This window comes from Stigmatopora nigra, chromosome 4 (genome assembly GCF_051989575.1).
Source record: "Stigmatopora nigra isolate UIUO_SnigA chromosome 4, RoL_Snig_1.1, whole genome shotgun sequence".
NCBI lineage: Eukaryota > Metazoa > Chordata > Actinopteri > Syngnathiformes > Syngnathidae > Stigmatopora > Stigmatopora nigra.
This window is the reverse complement of record NC_135511.1, coordinates 18,200,677-18,220,421: the sequence shown is the minus strand read 5'-3', so window position 1 is coordinate 18,220,421 and position 19,745 is coordinate 18,200,677. Positions and strand designations below refer to the sequence as shown.

Here is a 19,745-nt window from a genome sequence, read left to right as displayed (position 1 = left end):
TTTGGCAGCCTTATTCTCGCATCTGAAGATCTGGAAGACAAAAAAATGATGCCCCTGACACACAGTTACTCAATCTCATCTCTTTCCAGGTTTATGCATGTTTGACAAAACGGATTAAGGAGAACACTTCAGTCTACATTGTGTAATCCCGCTTTACATCAACTGGAAAATAATTGACAGGCATGGATGGACTGGATTCTCCCATCATCACTCATTTTCTCTACATCACTTGTCCCAAATCTAAAAAAAACAACAACCCCCTACTTCGCTCCCTATTGGTCAGAAACATTTCTTTATTGTATCTTTTGCAGAAACAAAAGTGATACGGACAAACGAAACGAGATTGAATCGAGAAAGGGGAAAGAACAAGAAACCAATGGTGCCGGAGAAGGCGTGGTTAAAAGCGCTCCTCTCCTGTGATTGGCTGCCTGTGTCATTTAAAGCGGACAACCCCCTCCACTCGTGGCTACTCTTGTTCACATTTGAGTTTAGGCACCCAGCGGGAGACATCCGTATTTCACGCCGGAGCTCAGGCGCTTTCATGCGGCTTCCACTTCACGGACACCCCGCTGACCGCGCTGGATCTTTAAAATATTTTTCTCCCACACCCCTTCTGTTTTTTATGGTGGTCTCGTCCATCCCGCCGGTGTTTTGATTTCGGCGGGAGGTGTTCAATAGTATTGGGACACTTGAAGGGATTGTTTAAGAGGAGAAAGGACGCGCACCTTGAAAGAAGGTAACTAAAGATACACTTTAATTTGTCAAAGGGTACGTTTTTATCGTTATAAGTACTTTTTATGGGATGAGAAAGTGATGGATTGTATGTGGGGAAAATGGTAACTTATACTATATCGTGCCTTTCGTCGAGTAAGAGTTTTTCGAGAGAGTGCTATTACTACATATGCTATGCTATATATTTACGGAGATGCTATACTGTAATACGTATAATATATGGTGAGTTAGCATTAGTAGTATAACGTGGTATCTTGTTTTGGGGTACTTAGACGAGGTCAATAGAGTCTTGGTTAGGGAACTACCCCAAAAATGTAATTTAAAAAAATTATGTGGTATTCTAAAAAGTTAAGGGTATTTAATATAGTGGGCAAATGTATTGTAAATGGAGAAAAATGCATTTGGAAGGAGAAAAAAAGGAAACGTATAGTAAATGATTGGGGGAAGAAAAAAAACTAAAAAAAATGATATTGAAAAACCAAAATGAGCTTGCAAAGATTGAAAAACTATTGGAAAAGTGACGTGGAAGCAAACCAATCCATTGTAAACACAAAATCAGTCCATCTCGAAGCTAGACGTAAACAAAGCAGTTGTATCATTTGATCAATTGGCTTTCATACACTGACGAAAACAACAAATTACGCCAACTCACCGCATGATGTCCTCTTGGAATTGAAATTTCACACTGATTTGGCCGAATGTTTCTGCGTTTGTGGTGGCCACACACCCACACACAACCACACACACCCGCACACCTTCTGGCTAAGAGGATTTCCACCTCCTCTCCTGCAAGATCAACTTAATCCTCCACGTCCTTTTGACTCGCCCACATTTCATTTTGACCACTGATGGCTCGCAAAAGTCATCCCGATTTCTTTTTTTCTGTCCGCTAACAGGTGTCAAATTCAAATTGGCATTTTTAATTTGAGTTTTGACCTAAAATGAGGGCTGCCATAGCCATTTAAATTAACGGCATACCCATAACCGCATGTTTATCATTGCCAATGGCAACAAAAGAGTTCATATCTATTACATTGTAATGTTTTTCAACTACATTTTTTTACTAAAAAGTACATTTCCATCAAAAAATGCTATCCTATCCCAAAATTAAATGAGAAAACGTCTTATTTTGTTTTTAAACTCAAATTTAAGCACCTATTTCCATTAAGCTGAACTGAAGCTTCTTGTGCGAGCCAAATTCAATGATATTGTCATTGTTTCGAAGCCAGAATTTGGACAAGATTGCATGTGATTGAAGTATGACACCTGATCCAATATGAGAAGGCTCATGTCGTGCGTGGGTGAGTGTGTGGGTGAGAAGCTCTTTTTATGTAGACGTGAGCTCATCCCTGCCTCGAGCATTTTTGGGGTTGTTCCAGTTTGATCTGCAGAGTGATCTCATACGTCACGTCGCATTCCCTTTTGGTCGTTCTGCACTCTAACGAGGGGGTGACGAAGCGTCGCCTGGTAGCCAACGTCTTGTAGAGGCATCGAAAATTAATTTTTCTGAACCCATTTTTACTAGAAAGATTGTTTTTGATTAATAGATGTTAATTTTGGAGCATTTCCCAGTCACTTTTTGTCCCTAAATCTATAGTTAGTGACTCAAAATGGACAGAAAGTGACCTTTAAGTGCCTCACCCAGACCCGGGCAGACCATTTTTTGATTGACAAGGCCTGACATCCAAGTCAAACCTCCCAGTCAACATGAATTGGACATCTAGTGCGGTCAGTGGCAGTCATCTAGTTGGTGTAAAGGCTATTTTAGTGGAAAATTTGACGAGCAACTTATTGGTTGCCATGACAACGGTTGAAAACAATCCATTCTTGGTGGGAGGATGTCGATAATTGATAAAATAGTTGGATATATGCGTCACAATCCCGATACGGATTGGAAAAACAGTCTTGGACGTCACATGAAGTCCACGTGCGTCCTCGCTATTCATCCTCAAAAGGGCGGGACATTTCCATGAGAAAAGAACAGGGTGGCGGGAACATCTGCCACGCCATGTGGCGTCCACGCTGATAAAAACACTTGATGCTAAAAAAAAGAAGGCAAGCTTTGTTTACATATTAGCCTTTAGCGTGTTAGCCAAATCAGCTTTAATACAAAGAAAGCAATTTTCTGTTCCATTTAGAGAAGATCCTAGGAAAAAAAAGCGCCATACTAATCAAAACCATTCATTTATCCTCACAAGGTTCGCGGGGGGTGCCGGAGCCTAACCCTAACACCTTAAATTGGCCAATTTCAAATCCTTTTTTTAGTGTCTGTGTCCTCTCAGATGTCCAAACAAAGCAAAGCTAGCCTTTAAAAGGCTCCGCACTCTAAAAAAAATGTCCACGCAGTCCACTCATTTTTAGTTGTTTTTTTGGGAGGAATTCTTGCATCAGCGTCTGCGGTTGAAAGTCATCTTGCTTTGTTTTTCCCAGGCTAAGACAGCATGCCTCAGACACCGCACAGCACGGGAGGCTACAACAAAAATCTGTACCAGGCCAAGGATGAGGTCTACTCTGGGCTTTATTACCGCGACAACAACCTGGTGTCCGGGTCCTTGGAGGCCCTCATCCGACACCTGCTCCCCACTGTCGACTATTATCCTGATGTGAGTAGCATCTAATGGCAAATTGTGCATTTGAAGTGCATTTGATTGTGTACACATCTTATATTATTTAATCATAAAAATATTTTTGTATTTTTTTTAAACTTTGAATTAAATACTATTAAGTAATTTTTGCGATAGTTTGCCTCCGCATGGTGGAAACCAATGACCATTTCAGGATTCTATTGAAAAAGGGTATTTTTTTTACTGGTGTGCTTTGTGTAAGTTTTACATTATTTAATTGTAAAAGTATTTTTTTTTTAAACTTTGTTTTAAATACTTATAATCAATTTTGTGAGAGTTTGCCTCTGCATAGTGGAAACCAACAAGGTCAGAATTCTATTGGAAAAAGGGTATTTTTTTGACTGGTGCGCTTTGCGTAAGTTTCACATTAATTGTAAAAGTATTTTTTTTAAACTTTGTATTAAATACTATTAAGTAATTTTTGCATCAGTTCGCCTCTGCATAGTGGAAACCAATGACAAGGTCAGGATTCTGAAAATATTGAAATCGGGTCTTTTTCTTTGGACTGATTGTTTTAGTTCAAAAAAGTAGTGGGTGTCACCTGCATTTTGGATTGAAGCACCCAAATTTGTGCTTTTTGCCCCCCAAAAATCTACTAATCCAGTCTGAAGCGGCCATATTTGTCCTTTAAACAAAGTCCCATATTTTTTTGAAAATGATTTAATGAAAGCGGCTAAAGTTAGGGTATAAAGTGTCCTTTTCTAACTTCTCCATTGCTTACCCTTCCACAGAGAACGTACATCTTCACATTCCTACTGAGTTCCCGCCTCTTCATCCGCCCATACGAGCTCATGTCCAAAGTGTGCCAACTCTACGTGGAACAGCAACGCCCGGGCGACACGCAATCCGACAAGGTGGGCGTCGTCATCCCGTGATTTTGGGACACTTGGCGCCACTAACGCCCAGAATTCATCACCTAATTCAGATCCGACTCAGAAAAATGGCGCCAAAAATTCTCCAACTGCTAACAGAGTGGGTGGAAACCTTCCCGTACGACTTCCGGGACGAGCGGATGATGCGCGGCTTGAAGGATTTGACGCATCGCCTTTCCGCCGGAGACGAGGTAAGAGTTTTCAAACTCCATGCTAATGCTAATTTGGCTAGCTGGAGTCATGTGTTGATGGGAGTCAAATGGAAAACAATAGTTTGGTACGGCTGACACACTCGTGGCCCTCCAGTTAAAAGTGTTCTATTTTTTTTTTTTGGGTATCATGGGAACTTTGTATTTTTTTGGTCTATATTGGGAAGGGAACAAAAAAAAAGAAGCAGAAGGAGCAGGCAGACGGTAAGGAAGCCAAACATCCATCTGGCCCTGTGGGAGAGAGACCCCCAAAGGGAATAGCCCCACCCCCATCTTCCTACACCATTGTTTGCCATGCAGGCGTCACATGACTCGTCTTTTTATGTGAAAATCAATGCGTCTTTTTCTTAGGTCATAAATAGACTAAATTTGAACTTCATTATCATTGAAAGGTGCCATTTTTGCATAAAAAATAGAAACTTTAAATTAGTTTTGTTTATTCAAACTAATTTACTGATTCAAATTAATGAAACTATTTTAATGTCATTTTTATGCTCATTTATAGGATTTAGCTTTTATACTAATAATCATATCTTAAAAAAAACAACTTATAAAATAAAATTAACCATATCTCAAACGACTTATGATTAATCATTTTGTACTTTTTACTTTAAAAACTGTAACCATATCTTCCAAAAATTGTCATTATTCATTTTTTTTACTTAAGAAAATTAACCTACCTTAAAAATTGTTATCATGAATCATTTTTAACTTTATACAAAAAAACAAACACATCTTTGAAAAATTGTTAGAATTGATCCTTTTTTACTTAAAAAAATTAACCGTATCTTTAAAAAATAGTCATTATATCAACTATATCTTTGAAAAATCATAGTCAATCATTTTTTACCTAAAAAAAATTAACCATATCTTTAAAAAAGTGAATTAAAATAAAAGCTTTCCCCCTGCATAATTTAATGCAATATTAATTTATCTGTATTCCAACTGAAAAACAAAACCAAATGAGATAACCTTTTCTCCGAAGTTCTCTCGCGCGAAAACGATGACAATCACTGTTTACTGCAAGCAAAAGTCTTAAAATCACAAGACAAATAAAATAAAGCGTCCTTTCAGACGCCACGTGGCGTCTTTGTGTTCTCAGTTTTGACGCTAAAAACACAAAGTTCCCACCAAAGTTCAAAGATGGCTCAAAGCTGGTCACATGATCACGTTTGCGCTCACTCGTCTCGTTGGAACATTTTGTCCACGTTGTCGGGGGTGAAAGAGCCACGGGGAAGATCACAAACGGCATCGGCGTGCGTCTGCTCTCGCTGAAATTATTTCATTGTCATTCGCCTCGCTGTCCTGAGCTCGAGGTTTTGATCCCAGGAGAGTTTGGATGTTCTCCCTGTTCTTGCCTGTGTGGGTTTTTTGGGGGGTTACATCAATATTTCTTCCCACATACCGAAAACATGCAACCTAGGCTGATCGGATTTTATAAATCACAGGTGTCAAAGTGGCGGCCCGAGGGCCAAAATGTGGCCCGCCGGATCATTTTGTGCGGCCCAAAAAATAAATGAGTGCCGACTTTGTGTTTTAGGATCAAATTAAAATGAAAAGTATAGATGTATATAAAACTTCCTGATTTTTTTTCCCCATTTAAATCAATAATTATCATTATTAATCCCTTTTTCTGTTTTTAGTTCAATTTTTTTGTAAAATCAAAAAATATATTTTAAAAATGTATCTTAAATTTCCTGATTTTTTTCCCCCCTTTTAAATCAATAACTGTCATTTTTTAATCATTTTTTCTGTTTTTAATTCAAAAATCATTTTGTAAAATCAAAAAATATATTTAAAAAAAGCTCAAATAAACATTGTTTTAGATCTATAAAAAACGGAATATTCAGGGCTTTTAATCCAGTTCTTTTAATCCATTTATACATTAAAAAAAATTAGACAATTAGCAACAATTGTTTTTATCTTGGTGGTGCGTTCGCTGACTGTACGAAATCCAACTGTCATGTTCTTTTTCATCATAGTTCATCCCAAAGTCAGGGATTGTTTTCTCCTACCACCGCCAGAATCCGGTCTGGCTACGACCCATTGGCCCCGAATGTCATCACGCGGTCGGTCGCGCCCTAGAACGGAGAAGTCGCGCCCGTCAGTCGGTTCCTCCCTGGTGAACGTTGTTGTTGACATGGCCGCCAGGGTTTGTTGTTTCTGATGTGGCCTGAAAAGTGTCCAAAATGTGGCGCTGAGAAATCCTCCCACTCAAACATATGTGCGCCCCCGCCCTTCTTTTTTTTATTTAACCCCCTTATGTAAGCAAATTAAGCCATGATCTAATCCGGGCGACGCTTGGGAATCCGTAGTGGGAGAGGGGCGTGGCTTCGGTGGTTTTTGGTTGGCTCGGTTCTGTTCATGGGTCGGTGCTCTTCAAAAAAACAAGTCCTGTTTTTCAAAACAAATTTGACTGGCGGCACAGTGGTTAGGTGGTTTGTTTTTCGGCCTCGCAGTTCTGGTGTCCTGGGTTCGAATCCAGGTCAGTCCACCTGTGTGGAGTTTGCATGTTGTTCTCGGTGGGTTTTCTTTGGGTACTCTGGTTTCCTTCCACATTCTAAAAACATGAATGCTAGGCTAATTGTATGCTAAATTAGAGCCTCTATGTTAGAGTGAGCATGATTGGTTGGTTGCCCATTGATTTGGGGTGTCCCAAATCAGCTGGGATAGGCTCCGGCACCCCCTGTGACCCCTCGTGAGGATAAAGTGACTCAGAAAATGAATGAATGCATGTTTTAGTAGGTGCTATTAATACTCTGGTGCGGCTTATAGTCCAGAAAATACGGTACAGTAATTCTAGTGGCGTTTTTTCCTATTTTTTTGAAGATTTCTATCAAATAATGTATCATTTTTTTTGTCTGAATGCAGATTTACCGGAATGCGGCAAGCCAACTGCAACAAGGTTTAATCCGGCGACTGACGGTCTTGGGCCAGTACGAAGAAGCCTTGCTCAAGATCAACGGCACGACGCCCGTCCTCGGAGTCAAAGCTCCCATCCGGAGGGACGTCCTGTCCATCTGCGACGACCCCTTCACCGTGGCCCAACAGTTGACTCACATTGAACTGGTGAGTGTCCAAATCCGTCCCTCTCATTTGATCAAAACACATCTTTTTTATTATCCATCTCACTAAGGATGTCCTCATCACATTTGTATTTTTTTCACCCAAAACAAAAACACCCAAAAACCAATCCTTTACCTGGGAAAAAATATCGAAAGAATTTCATACACTTTACATCACAACATTTCTCAAAACTGCTTATATTTGGTCAAATTGCATTGGACATGTTTTGCATTATAAGCCAGCCAATCCGTTCATATTTGACAATAAAAAAACATTGCATTTATTTATTCAAAACCCCCAAATTTTCCACCCAATTTCAATCCTGACCCTGTTTTGGATACCTTAGTTTCCCATGAGGACCACCCCCAATTTTCCCGTCCATTGACTCTATTCTTTCAAAATTGGAACCACCATTGTGTAAATTTCTCTTAAAAACTGGAAGGTCAATCCGTAAAAAATCTTTGTATTTTCTCTTCTTGTCTTTTCATGTCTGTTTTTGACCAAACAATAGTTCATCTTTTGTTTGACACCTTGTTTTCTTTGTCCTCTGGTGCACCCCCACCCAATAGAACCCACACAAGACCACCCATTTATACTCCCAACCTCATTTTAATCCCTTTTACTGCTTTTTTTTTGGTCAGGAATCACTCTTGAAATTGAACAGATCTCCCCCGAGAGTAAAAAAATTCCAGGAATTTATTGGGTCTCATTCCAGGATTGAAGACTTTGTTCTTCTTCCTTTTCCCAGGAAAGACTGAGCTACATCGGCCCCGAGGAGTTTGTCCAGGCATTTGTCCAGAAAGACCCAATGGACAATGATAAGGTAATAAAACCTTATTTTCTCACATAAATGGCCGTATTTGTCACTCAAAAAAATTGACTGAATCGAGGGTGTGGCTTATATGCGCATAAATTAGACTTGAAATCCATGAAACGACTTAAAACACAAGACAATGCGGCTAATGTGGTAATTTCTTTCAAAATAGAGACAAGATAAACAAATAAAACTCTAACCAAAATTTATTTTGAAGACTTTGAATGAAATTCAAGAAAAAAATAAACCATATCTTGCATAAAATGTGAAAAAAGTCTCTTTTGCCTTCGTATTTGCACGCTCAGGGCGCCGCCATCTTACCTAGGGTTGACAAACTAGACCGCTATGGACACATTTCCTGGTTGTACTGGTCACATGACTCCCATTTCTCCATCAATTCATACAGTATCTTAGAAATACCACATTTGATTATTTTTCTTAATATTTTCCCTTCAAAGTAACACATTTGTACTACCTATCAAAACTATGAATATGGAGGTGAAAATTATGAATCAGGGGGCAGCTTATACGCGAGAAAATGTCAAATTAACCATTTTTAAGGCAATTTTAAGGGTGTAGCTCATACTTGGAGGCGGCTAATATGCAAGAAAATATGGCAATGGTTTTTTGGGGGAGATTTTCCCCTTCAAAGTAAATAATTTGTACTCCCTATTAAAACTACAAATATGGAGGTGAAAATTGTGAATCAGGGGGCGGCTTATACGCGAGAAATTATCAAATACCACCATTTTAATGATGCGGTTTACACCCGGAGGAGGATAATATGCGAAAAAAAGACAGTATGTTCCCAGCATAAATCCACGAGGAAAACATCTATTATGCAATGTTTTAAGTCTGTGCTTTGACCCACTTTTCACGGTCCGGAACCAACGTTGACGTAACGTCTCGGGTTCACGTCGAGGTCGCGTGACGCCGCCCACAGGCAAAAGAAATATCAGAAAAACAAAACGACAAAACGCAAAGCTACACAATTTCTGTCAAGTTCCAAAGGGATCTCAGATTAGAGTGGGCGTCGCTTAGCAACCGTGGTTGCCGCGGGGGTCGGTGGGTTGCTAGGCAACGTGCCCATTTGGGATGTTGGTTAACAAGGAAGGAAGCGAGGTGGCTTTTATGGCTCGGGGCGCTCTGTCTCGGACCCTCAAAGGGTTTTTTTGTTGTTGTGCTAAGTTGCTTAGCAAAGGCTATTTGTTGTTTTTGTGGCAGAGTCGCTTCATTGGTCAAAAGAAGGTCGCCAACTTGGAGGCCTATGTGGATTGGTTCAATAGGCTAAGCTACCTGGTGGCTACAGAGATCTGCACGGTGAGTAGCTGTTAGCGATAGATGCTAACAATCGGAAATGGATAAATTCTATTCTGTGGATGTGCAAAGTTAGCATTTCTGGCCCATTTTTGTAAATGTTTCGTATTAGCTATGTTGCTAATGGCTATGTTGCTAATGGCTATATTCCGATTTTTTTTTTACTCTTTTGGCAGCCCGTGAAGAAGAAACAGCGCGCGAGGGTGATGGATTTCTTCATTGATGTAGCGCGCGAATGTTTCAACATCGGCAACTTCAACTCTCTCATGGCCATCATTTGTAAGTTTTACTATTTATTTGTTGATAGTACAACTAGCAAAAATCAATATGTACTACAATTGGTGTCAAAGCTGCGGCCCGGGGGCCAAATGTGGTTCGCCGCATCATTTTGTGCGGCCCGAGAAAGTAAATCATGAGTGCTGACTTTCTTTTTTTAGGATCAAATTAAAATGAAGAGTATAGATTATAGTACATTTTCCTGATTTTCCCCCTTTTAAATAATAATTGTCATTTTTTAATCTATTTTTTTTCAGTTTTTAGTTAAAAAATCATTTTATAAAATCTAAAAATATATTTAAAAAAAGCAAAAATATACATTATTTTAGATACATGTACAAAACTGAATATTTAGGGTTTTTAATTCATTTATAAAAAAAAAGTTTGATCAAAAAAGTGATTAGGGGGACATCTGGTCGGCCATGGCGGTGGGGGCGGGGCTGGGGGTGTGCAAACAATCCAAGCAGATGGTCAATACTGACCGGAGAAAGTCCCATCACACGGTCAAGATGTTTTTCTTCCTTGGGTGGGCGGGGCTATTGACAAACCAGCTGTCATTCGTCCATTCGTCATTCAACCAGACGCTCACAAAATGTCTCCCTGGGGGATTAAATGAGTTTCTCCCTGACAATTTTCAGTAGCTCTTTCGTTCATTTTTTTGAAGCACTTATCCTCACGAGGGTCGCGGGGGGTGCCGGAGCCCATCCAAGCAGGTTACCCTGAATTGGTGGCCGGCCAATCACAATGAGACGAACAACAAACCATCGTAGCTAGTGGCAATTTAGCATAAAATTAGTTTAGCGGGCATGTTTTTGGGATGTGGGAGGAAAATGGAGTACCCGGAGAAAACCCACGCAAGCCCAGAATGAACATGCAAACTTCACACAGTGAAGACTGACCTGGGATCGAACCCAGAACCCTAGAACTGGCAGGCCGAGGCGCTAATCGCTTATTTAGTTGAGTTGGAAATGCGGGTAAACCCTTGTAAATAACCCATTTTTTTCCCATTGCAGCTGGTATGAACATGACTCCCGTATCCCGCCTGAAAAAAACTTGGAGCAAAGTCAAGACGGCCAAGTTTGACATCCTGGAGGTATGGCATTTATTTAAATTATTTGGTTCTTGGCGCTTGGACACTTTTGCTGACATTTTTAATTTTTTTTTTTGACAGCATCAGATGGATCCATCCGGAAACTTCTACAACTACAGGACGGCGCTACGTGGCGCCACCCAGAGGTCCGTTATGGCAAACAGCAGCAGAGAGAAGGTCAGTAGTGGCTTGTTTACATTTTTTTTTAGTTGCCAGTCAATATTTTGATTTTTTTTTGTATAAAGGGATTAAAATCCCCGAATATTCATTTTTTATAGATCTAAAATAATAATGTTGATTTGAGCTATTTTTTAATATATTTTTTAGATTTTACAAAATCATTTTTGAACTAAAAACAGAAAAAAATGATTAAAAAATGACAATGATTGATTTAAAAGGGAAAATCAGGAAATTTAATATACATCTTTACTTCATTTTAATTTGATCCTAAATCAGAAATTCGTCATGATTTACTTTCTCGGACCGCACAAAGTGATTCGGCGGGCCAGATTTGGCCCCCGGGCCACATCTTTGACACCTGTGGTTTAATTTTTTTTTTTTTTACCTATTTCATCCTAAATTGTCAGACTTTTTACCATTTTCAAAGAGTTTAAGGGGTTCCTTTGAAAGAAATTAGGCCTTTTACATGTTAAATTGTGACTCTAAAATCCTGTTATGCAACAACTTCTGAAATTTAATAATTTTATAAGGTGATACGATAGATTTGGTATTTTGAAATGAATTTGTAAGGTCAAAAGGTTGATTTTGTAAGGTGAAACGATTACGTAAGATGAAGTATGAATGGGTGATATTAAAAGGAACATTTTTTTGTGTTTGTCTGCGTACGTGTGGGAAAGAGGGTGTCGGAATTTGTTGTTTTTTTTTGTCTCCCCATGTCGCTGTCCCTATTATGGTGGCCGCAGTAGTTGTGGACTGGAATGTCCTGGGAGGACAGCACTGTGACATAAGTGGTCGCCACGTCCGTCCGTCCGTCTCGGAAAAAACAAACGTGGCGTCTTTCCAGGTCACATTGCGTTCCTTCTTCGGGCCGGCGCAACATTGGGACGTGAGGAGGAATGTTAGCCGCCTTTGTTTGTGGAGATTAGGTTACGCAAGCACAGGGACAGAGGACAGGGGTCAAAGGTCGGACACTGGAAAGTTACGGCATGTCAGGAATGCGGCGACTTGTCACCTCTCGCCCGTTTGTCCGTCTGTCCCTGGCTTTGGTGGATCGTCATTGGGGTGTTTTATTACTCTGGAGAAGGAGTGGCCGATAATTTATGAGTTGTTTTTTTAATGAGATTGAGGAATTGGAGTATTTTAAGAGAGAATAAAAATAAGAAAAATGAGTCACATTTAGATACAAAATAGGATTTTATAGGCATTATACACATTTAATAAGATTTAAAGCTCTCATCAGATAGTGTACAAATAAGAACTAAGAGACAAAAAAAATGTAAGAAGGATTTTGGCCGGGAGCCACATGCGGCTCATGAGCCACATGAAAAAAGTCAAAGTTGAAAATTACTTTTTAAATTTTTTTTTATTTTTTTATGCTGAAAACACTCAATTTGTATGACAAAATATTTATAAAATGTAATGTATGTAATTGGTGTAAAAATACATTTTAAATATTGTATAATTTCATTCATATATTTAATGATTGTGATTTACATTTTAATATTTTGTTCAGAATTGATTCATGCTTATTTTTGGTAGGTCCACATTTTGAAAATTTTAGGAATTATTTTAAATTGTTGTACTGGACATGGTTTAAATGTGAGAATTTTTAAAAATATTTTTTTTGTATTTTTTGTTGTTGTTTCCAGATGGTGATTCCATTCTTTAGCCTTCTCATCAAGGACATCTATTTTTTGAATGAAAGCTGTGCCAATCGCCTACACAACGGACACGTCAATTTTCAGGTAAAAAAAAAACATTTGTTCCACTTTACGAAAATGTCAACTTCCCTAAAAAAGGAGATTTTAATAGAAAAGAGAAGTCATGTTTTCGTCACATTTTGGGTATTTCCCACACATTTCAGCAGTTTCCACTCATAGTCACACTTGTGGAAATTCAGTTATTTATTTTGGGGGGCTTTCTACATATGGTAATATTATATAATGGTACGTATATGTTAATATTATACGTCTGACATTTTTAATGGCACTGAGTTAAAATGTACTTTAAAAATGGAAATTAGGAAAATATGGCATGGGATCAAATATATATATTTTTAATAATATATTGAACAAATGTATGTATATATATATATATATATATATATATATATATATATATATATATATATATATATATATATATATATATATATATATATATATATATATATATATATATATATATATATATATATATATATATATATATATATATATATATATATATATATATATATATATATATATATATATATATATATATATATATATATATATATATATATATATATATATATATATATATATATATATATATATATATATATATATATATATATATATATATATATATATATATATATATATATATATATATATATATATATATATATATATATATATATATATATATATATATATATATATATATATATATATATATATATATATATATATATATATATATATATATATATATATATATATATATATATATATATATATATATATATATATATATATATATATATATATATATATATATATATATATATATATATATATATATATATATATATATATATATATATATATATATATATATATATATATATATATATATATATATATATATATATATATATATATATATATATATATATATATATATATATATATATATATATATATATATATATATATATATATATATATATATATATATATATATATATATATATATATATATATATATATATATATATATATATATATATATATATATATATATATATATATATATATATATATATATATATATATATATATATATATATATATATATATATATATATATATATATATATATATATATATATATATATATATATATATATATATATATATATATATATATATATATATATATATATATATATATATATATATATATATATATATATAATATATATATATATATATATATATATATATATATATATATATATATATATAATATATATATATATATATATATATATATATATATATATATATATATATATATATATATATATATATATATATATATATATATATATATATATATATATATATATATATATATATATATATATATATATATATATATATATATATATATATATATATATATATATATATATATATATATATATATATATATATATATATATATATATATATATATATATATATATATATATATATATATATATATATATATATATATATATATATATATATATATATATATATATATATATATATATATATATATATATATATATATATATATATATATATATATATATATATATATATATATATATATATATATATATATATATATATATATATATATATATATATATATATATATATATATATATATATATATATATATATATATATATATATATATATATATATATATATATATATATATATATATATATATATATATATATATATATATATATATATATATATATATATATATATATATATATATATATATATATATATATATATATATATATATATATATATATATATATATATATATATATATATATATATATATATATATATATATATATATATATATATATATATATATATATATATATATATATATATATATATATATATATATATATATATATATATATATATATATATATATATATATATATATATATATATATATATATATATATATATATATATATATATATATATATATATATATATATATATATATATATATATATATATATATATATATATATATATATATATATATATATATATATATATATATATATATATATATATATATATATATATATATATATATAATATATATATATATATATATATATATATATATATATATATATATATATATATATATATATATATATATATATATATATATATATATATATATATATATATATATATATATATATATATATATATATATATATATATATATATATATATATATATATATATATATATATATATATATATATATATATATATATATATATATATATATATATATATATATATATATATATATATATATATATATATATATATATATATATATATATATATATATATATATATATATATATATATATATATATATATATATATATATATATATATATATATATATATATATATATATATATATATATATATATATATATATATATATATATATATATATATATATATATATATATATATATATATATATATATATATATATATATATATATATATATATATATATATATATATATATATATATATATATATATATATATATATATATATATATATATATATATATATATATATATATATATATATATATATATATATATATATATATATATATATATATATATATATATATATATATATATATATATATATATATATATATATATATATATATATATATATATATATATATATATATATATATATATATATATATATATATATATATATATATATATATATATATATATATATATATATATATATATATATATATATATATATATATATATATATATATATATATATATATATATATATATATATATATATATATATATATATATATATATATATATATATATATATATATATATATATATATATATATATATATATATATATATATATATATATATATATATATATATATATATATATATATATATATATATATATATATATATATATATATATATATATATATATATATATATATATATATATATATATATATATATATATATATATATATATATATATATATATATATATATATATATATATATATATATATATATATATATATATATATATATATATATATATATATATATATATATATATATATATATATATATATATATATATATATATATATATATATATATATATATATATATATATATATATATATATTTAATAATTTGTTGAACAAATATATTTTTTTTAATATGGTGGAAAAAATATTTTTTAATATTTTATTAAATCCTAAAATTGGGTAAATGACATTTTATTATGATCTATAATTTGGAATATTAATATAATACTATTTATTTATTTTTAATCAATTGGTGACACTGATCCAATCAGTTTTTTGTGGATATTTATTAAATATTATATATATTTTTATTTTATTTGTACATAAAAAAAAAATCTTTCACCAGATCAAGTTATTATTGGTAAACGCCATAAGTTTTTTCAAAAAAAAAAACAAATGGGTGGAAAAAAAGAATTACCTTGACATTTTTTGAATGTTTTTTTTTTGTAGAAATTGTGGGAGTTGGCTAAACAAGTTAGCGAATTCATGAGCTGGAAGAAGGTAGAGTGTCCCTTCGATAAAGACCGCAAGATTCTGCACTACCTGCTCACCGCGCCCATCTACACCGAAGACGGTACGGCGTCCAATCAGAGTGTTGCTTTTGATTGAAATGGCGTCCGTGCACACTTGTGAACGCCGTCTTTTTTTTGTCACTCGCAGCTTTGTATCTGGCGTCGTACGACAACGAAGGTCCCGACAACAACATGGAGAAGGACAGGTGGAAAGCTCTCAGGTACACACACACACAAAAATACTAGCAAATTATTGTGTATCATCATTTATTTTTGTTTAAACAACATAGTATAGTAAGGCGTTTTTTCGTTAAAAACGACATAGTATAGTAAGCTGTTTTTCTTTTTAAATAGAAAATTGTTCATTCATTTTCTATATTACGCATCCTTGCTCAAAGGGAGAGTGAGGAGGACACTGTGGCGTAGTGGTTAAGTCACGTGTCTCTCGTCTGGGAGACCTGGGTTCAAATCCCAGTTGGGACACTTTTTCACTTATTTGTTTCTGTTGACTTGTAGTCAAGATACTCAAATGATGACAAAGGAAAGTATAGTCACTTGGTGGCGTAGTGGTTAACTCAACTGTCTCTGGTCTGGGAGACCTGGGTTCAATTCCCGGTTGGGACACTTTTTCACTTAGTTGTTTCTGTGGACTTGTACTCAAAAAGACTCAAATGATTACAAAGAAAAGTGTAGTCACTTGGTTGGCGCAGAGGTTAGATCACTGGACTCCCGTGTGGGAGACCTGGGTTCGAATCCCGCTGTCGTTTGGCTGAAATTGGAATTGGAAAGAAGAATTGCTCAATGGAAAAAGAAGAAGGAAAAAAAAAAGAAAAAAACTTTTTAATTTATATTAAACACTTAGTCATACTTTTCAGCAAAAGGTTATATTCCGAACTGCCTTCGGCAGTTCGGAAGAATGTTGGAGGGACCTGTCTGTGCGAAAGGCGTTCTCGGGTCGGCCTTCGGCCGACCCTCGACCGCTTGCTTGGTCAGTGAACCGCCGACACCGGGAAGCGAACTCACGTTCTTTCCGTGCAAAGGCGAGTGTGCAACCCACAACACCAACTCGTGCCCCACTTATACATGGGTGTTGAAACGTTTTATCCAAGGAAACCGGGTGAGACACTTAGTCATTTTTTTCCACAAAATGTTTCATCCACCACTGAAGACTTATACACTTAAACACTTAGGCATTAGAACTTATTCTTTTAACTGAATAATATTGAGAAAAGCTTTGCTTGCACCGGGATTTGAACCCAGGACCACAGAGGTGGGAGACTGATCACTTAACCACTGGGCCACCACCTTGTGAGAATTAGAAGTAGTACTTGTACCTTTATCTCATTCTTTTAACTGAATAATATTGGGAAAATCTTTGCATGCACCGGGATTTGAACCTAGGACCACACAGGTGGGAGACTGATGACTTAACCACTGGGCCACCACCCTGTGAGAATAAGATGTAGTACTTATACTTTTGTCTCTTTTATTTAACTGAATAATATTGGGAAAATCCTTGCATGCACTGGGATTTGAACCCACGACCACAGAGGTGAGAGGCGGATGACTTACCCACTGAGCCACCATCCTCCATGAGTAGTCAGTAGTATTTGTGATTTTGTCCCCTTTCACTCCTAGATCATACTTAGTACTTTATTGTACCTTCAAGTGGGAAAAGATAGGTTAGATTACAAAGCAGAGCAGGATTTGAACCCAGGTCCACACAGGTGGGAGACCAATGACTTATTCACTAAGCCACAAGCTCCTTAACTTATTCAGTAGTATTTGTTGTTTTGTCAGTTACAACTACTTGTATAGTCTGGATTTTTTCTTAAAAAACGACATAGTATAGTAAGGGTTTTTTTTTTTTTTTAAATGACATAGTATAGTTAGGCTTTTTTTTCATAAAAAAATAACAGTATATGTAATAAGGCTTTTCCCCCTCTAAAAATGACATAGTATTGTAAGGCTTATTTTCTTCAAAAAACGACATAGTATAGTAAGGCTTTTCTTTCGAAAAAACAACACATTTATACTTTAGTGGATCTGATGTAAAATTGTGATCATTTATTTTTTGAATACTCTTTGTAAAGCTTCTACCATTTAATGTATGTACAAATCTGTATCTTTAAATCCTACTATAATCCCCATAATTGATTGAAATGGTAACATTTTCTCTCTCTCTGTCTCTCTTTTAGGTCGACGCTACTTCAACGAGCGTAACCATCAAGCACGGAGAAGACCCAAGATGTCATCTAAAAATGTCCTCTGAGTGCAAGGAAACCCCAAAAGCTACTTTTTGCGTTAGCATACATAGCTACAATGCTAATGGCGGCTTTTCCAATTCTATGTAAGACTTTTAAGTATTTTTTTCAACAATATTTTCGTGTTCCAAAATATTTGACCCCATTCTAAAACTACTTGATGAATCTTAATGAAAGTATATATACTTTATGTTGAAGGTCATTAACTTTACTGGTTACATTTGCAAAAAAATAGTACAAATATTTGTTAGTTTTATGACACATTTTTATAAATGTTCACTATCGAGTCGGTATTTGAGATCGTGCCAAAGTCCTGGCGATCTAGGTACGCAGAAAGAACAAAAAATATCAAATTATTGGTATACAAAATAGGGTCAAACATTTTGGAACACCATGTTTACGGGTCAAAATCAATGGAAAAATGTGCACTAAACATGTAAAAGTATGTTTTTGCAGTACTCACCATGTATGACTCCACTTAGTTTTCAGGGTAGCATTCTGTTAGCATAACTAGCAAATGACATCTAATATTTTCAATGGCACCTAGAATTTTAGACAAAGAAAACTTACCTTTTTAGTGCGCATTTTTCATTCAGTTTAACCTGCAAACAATATTTAGCATGTGGTACAAGGCGCTAGCTGCTGGTTAGCTAACACGTACCACGCCACTACTGTATTATTCAATGCATTAGCTGAGGATGTTAGCATTATAGCAATGTCCATATGCTATATACACATTAGCATCCTCATGCTAAGTTTTTTTTTGTCGTCTCCTGAATTTGTTCAAAAGATATACTTTACAAGTGTACTTTTTATTTATGCAGCCATCATGATGTACC

The 19,745-nt window shown here is 32.7% G+C and overlaps 1 protein-coding gene across 1 annotated transcript; it reads left to right on the top strand.

The window, feature by feature from the left end:
- Window positions 1-102: 102 nt before the first annotated feature.
- rasgef1ba (RasGEF domain family, member 1Ba) lies at window positions 103-19,053 on the top strand. Its single transcript, XM_077715234.1, has 14 exons — window positions 103-736; window positions 3,163-3,335; window positions 4,088-4,210; window positions 4,282-4,419; window positions 7,309-7,506; window positions 8,252-8,326; window positions 9,542-9,637; window positions 9,811-9,913; window positions 10,924-11,003; window positions 11,082-11,177; window positions 12,830-12,925; window positions 16,581-16,704; window positions 16,791-16,863; window positions 18,841-19,053. Exons 2-14 carry the CDS (start codon window positions 3,174-3,176, stop codon window positions 18,863-18,865), a joined length of 1,389 nt encoding a protein of 462 aa, XP_077571360.1. The 5' UTR covers window positions 103-736; window positions 3,163-3,173; the 3' UTR covers window positions 18,866-19,053.
- The last annotated feature ends 692 nt before the right edge of the window (window positions 19,054-19,745 follow it).

Coding starts and splice junctions, on each gene's coding strand:
- rasgef1ba (XM_077715234.1), top strand. CDS start 3,174: ATGCCTCAGACACCGCACAGCACGGGAGGCTACAACAAAAATCTGTAC. Junction 8,327..9,541: donor ACCCAATGGACAATGATAAG/GTAATAAAACCT, acceptor TTTTTGTGGCAG/AGTCGCTTCATTGGTCAAAA. Junction 11,004..11,081: donor CCAAGTTTGACATCCTGGAG/GTATGGCATTTA, acceptor TTTTTTTGACAG/CATCAGATGGATCCATCCGG.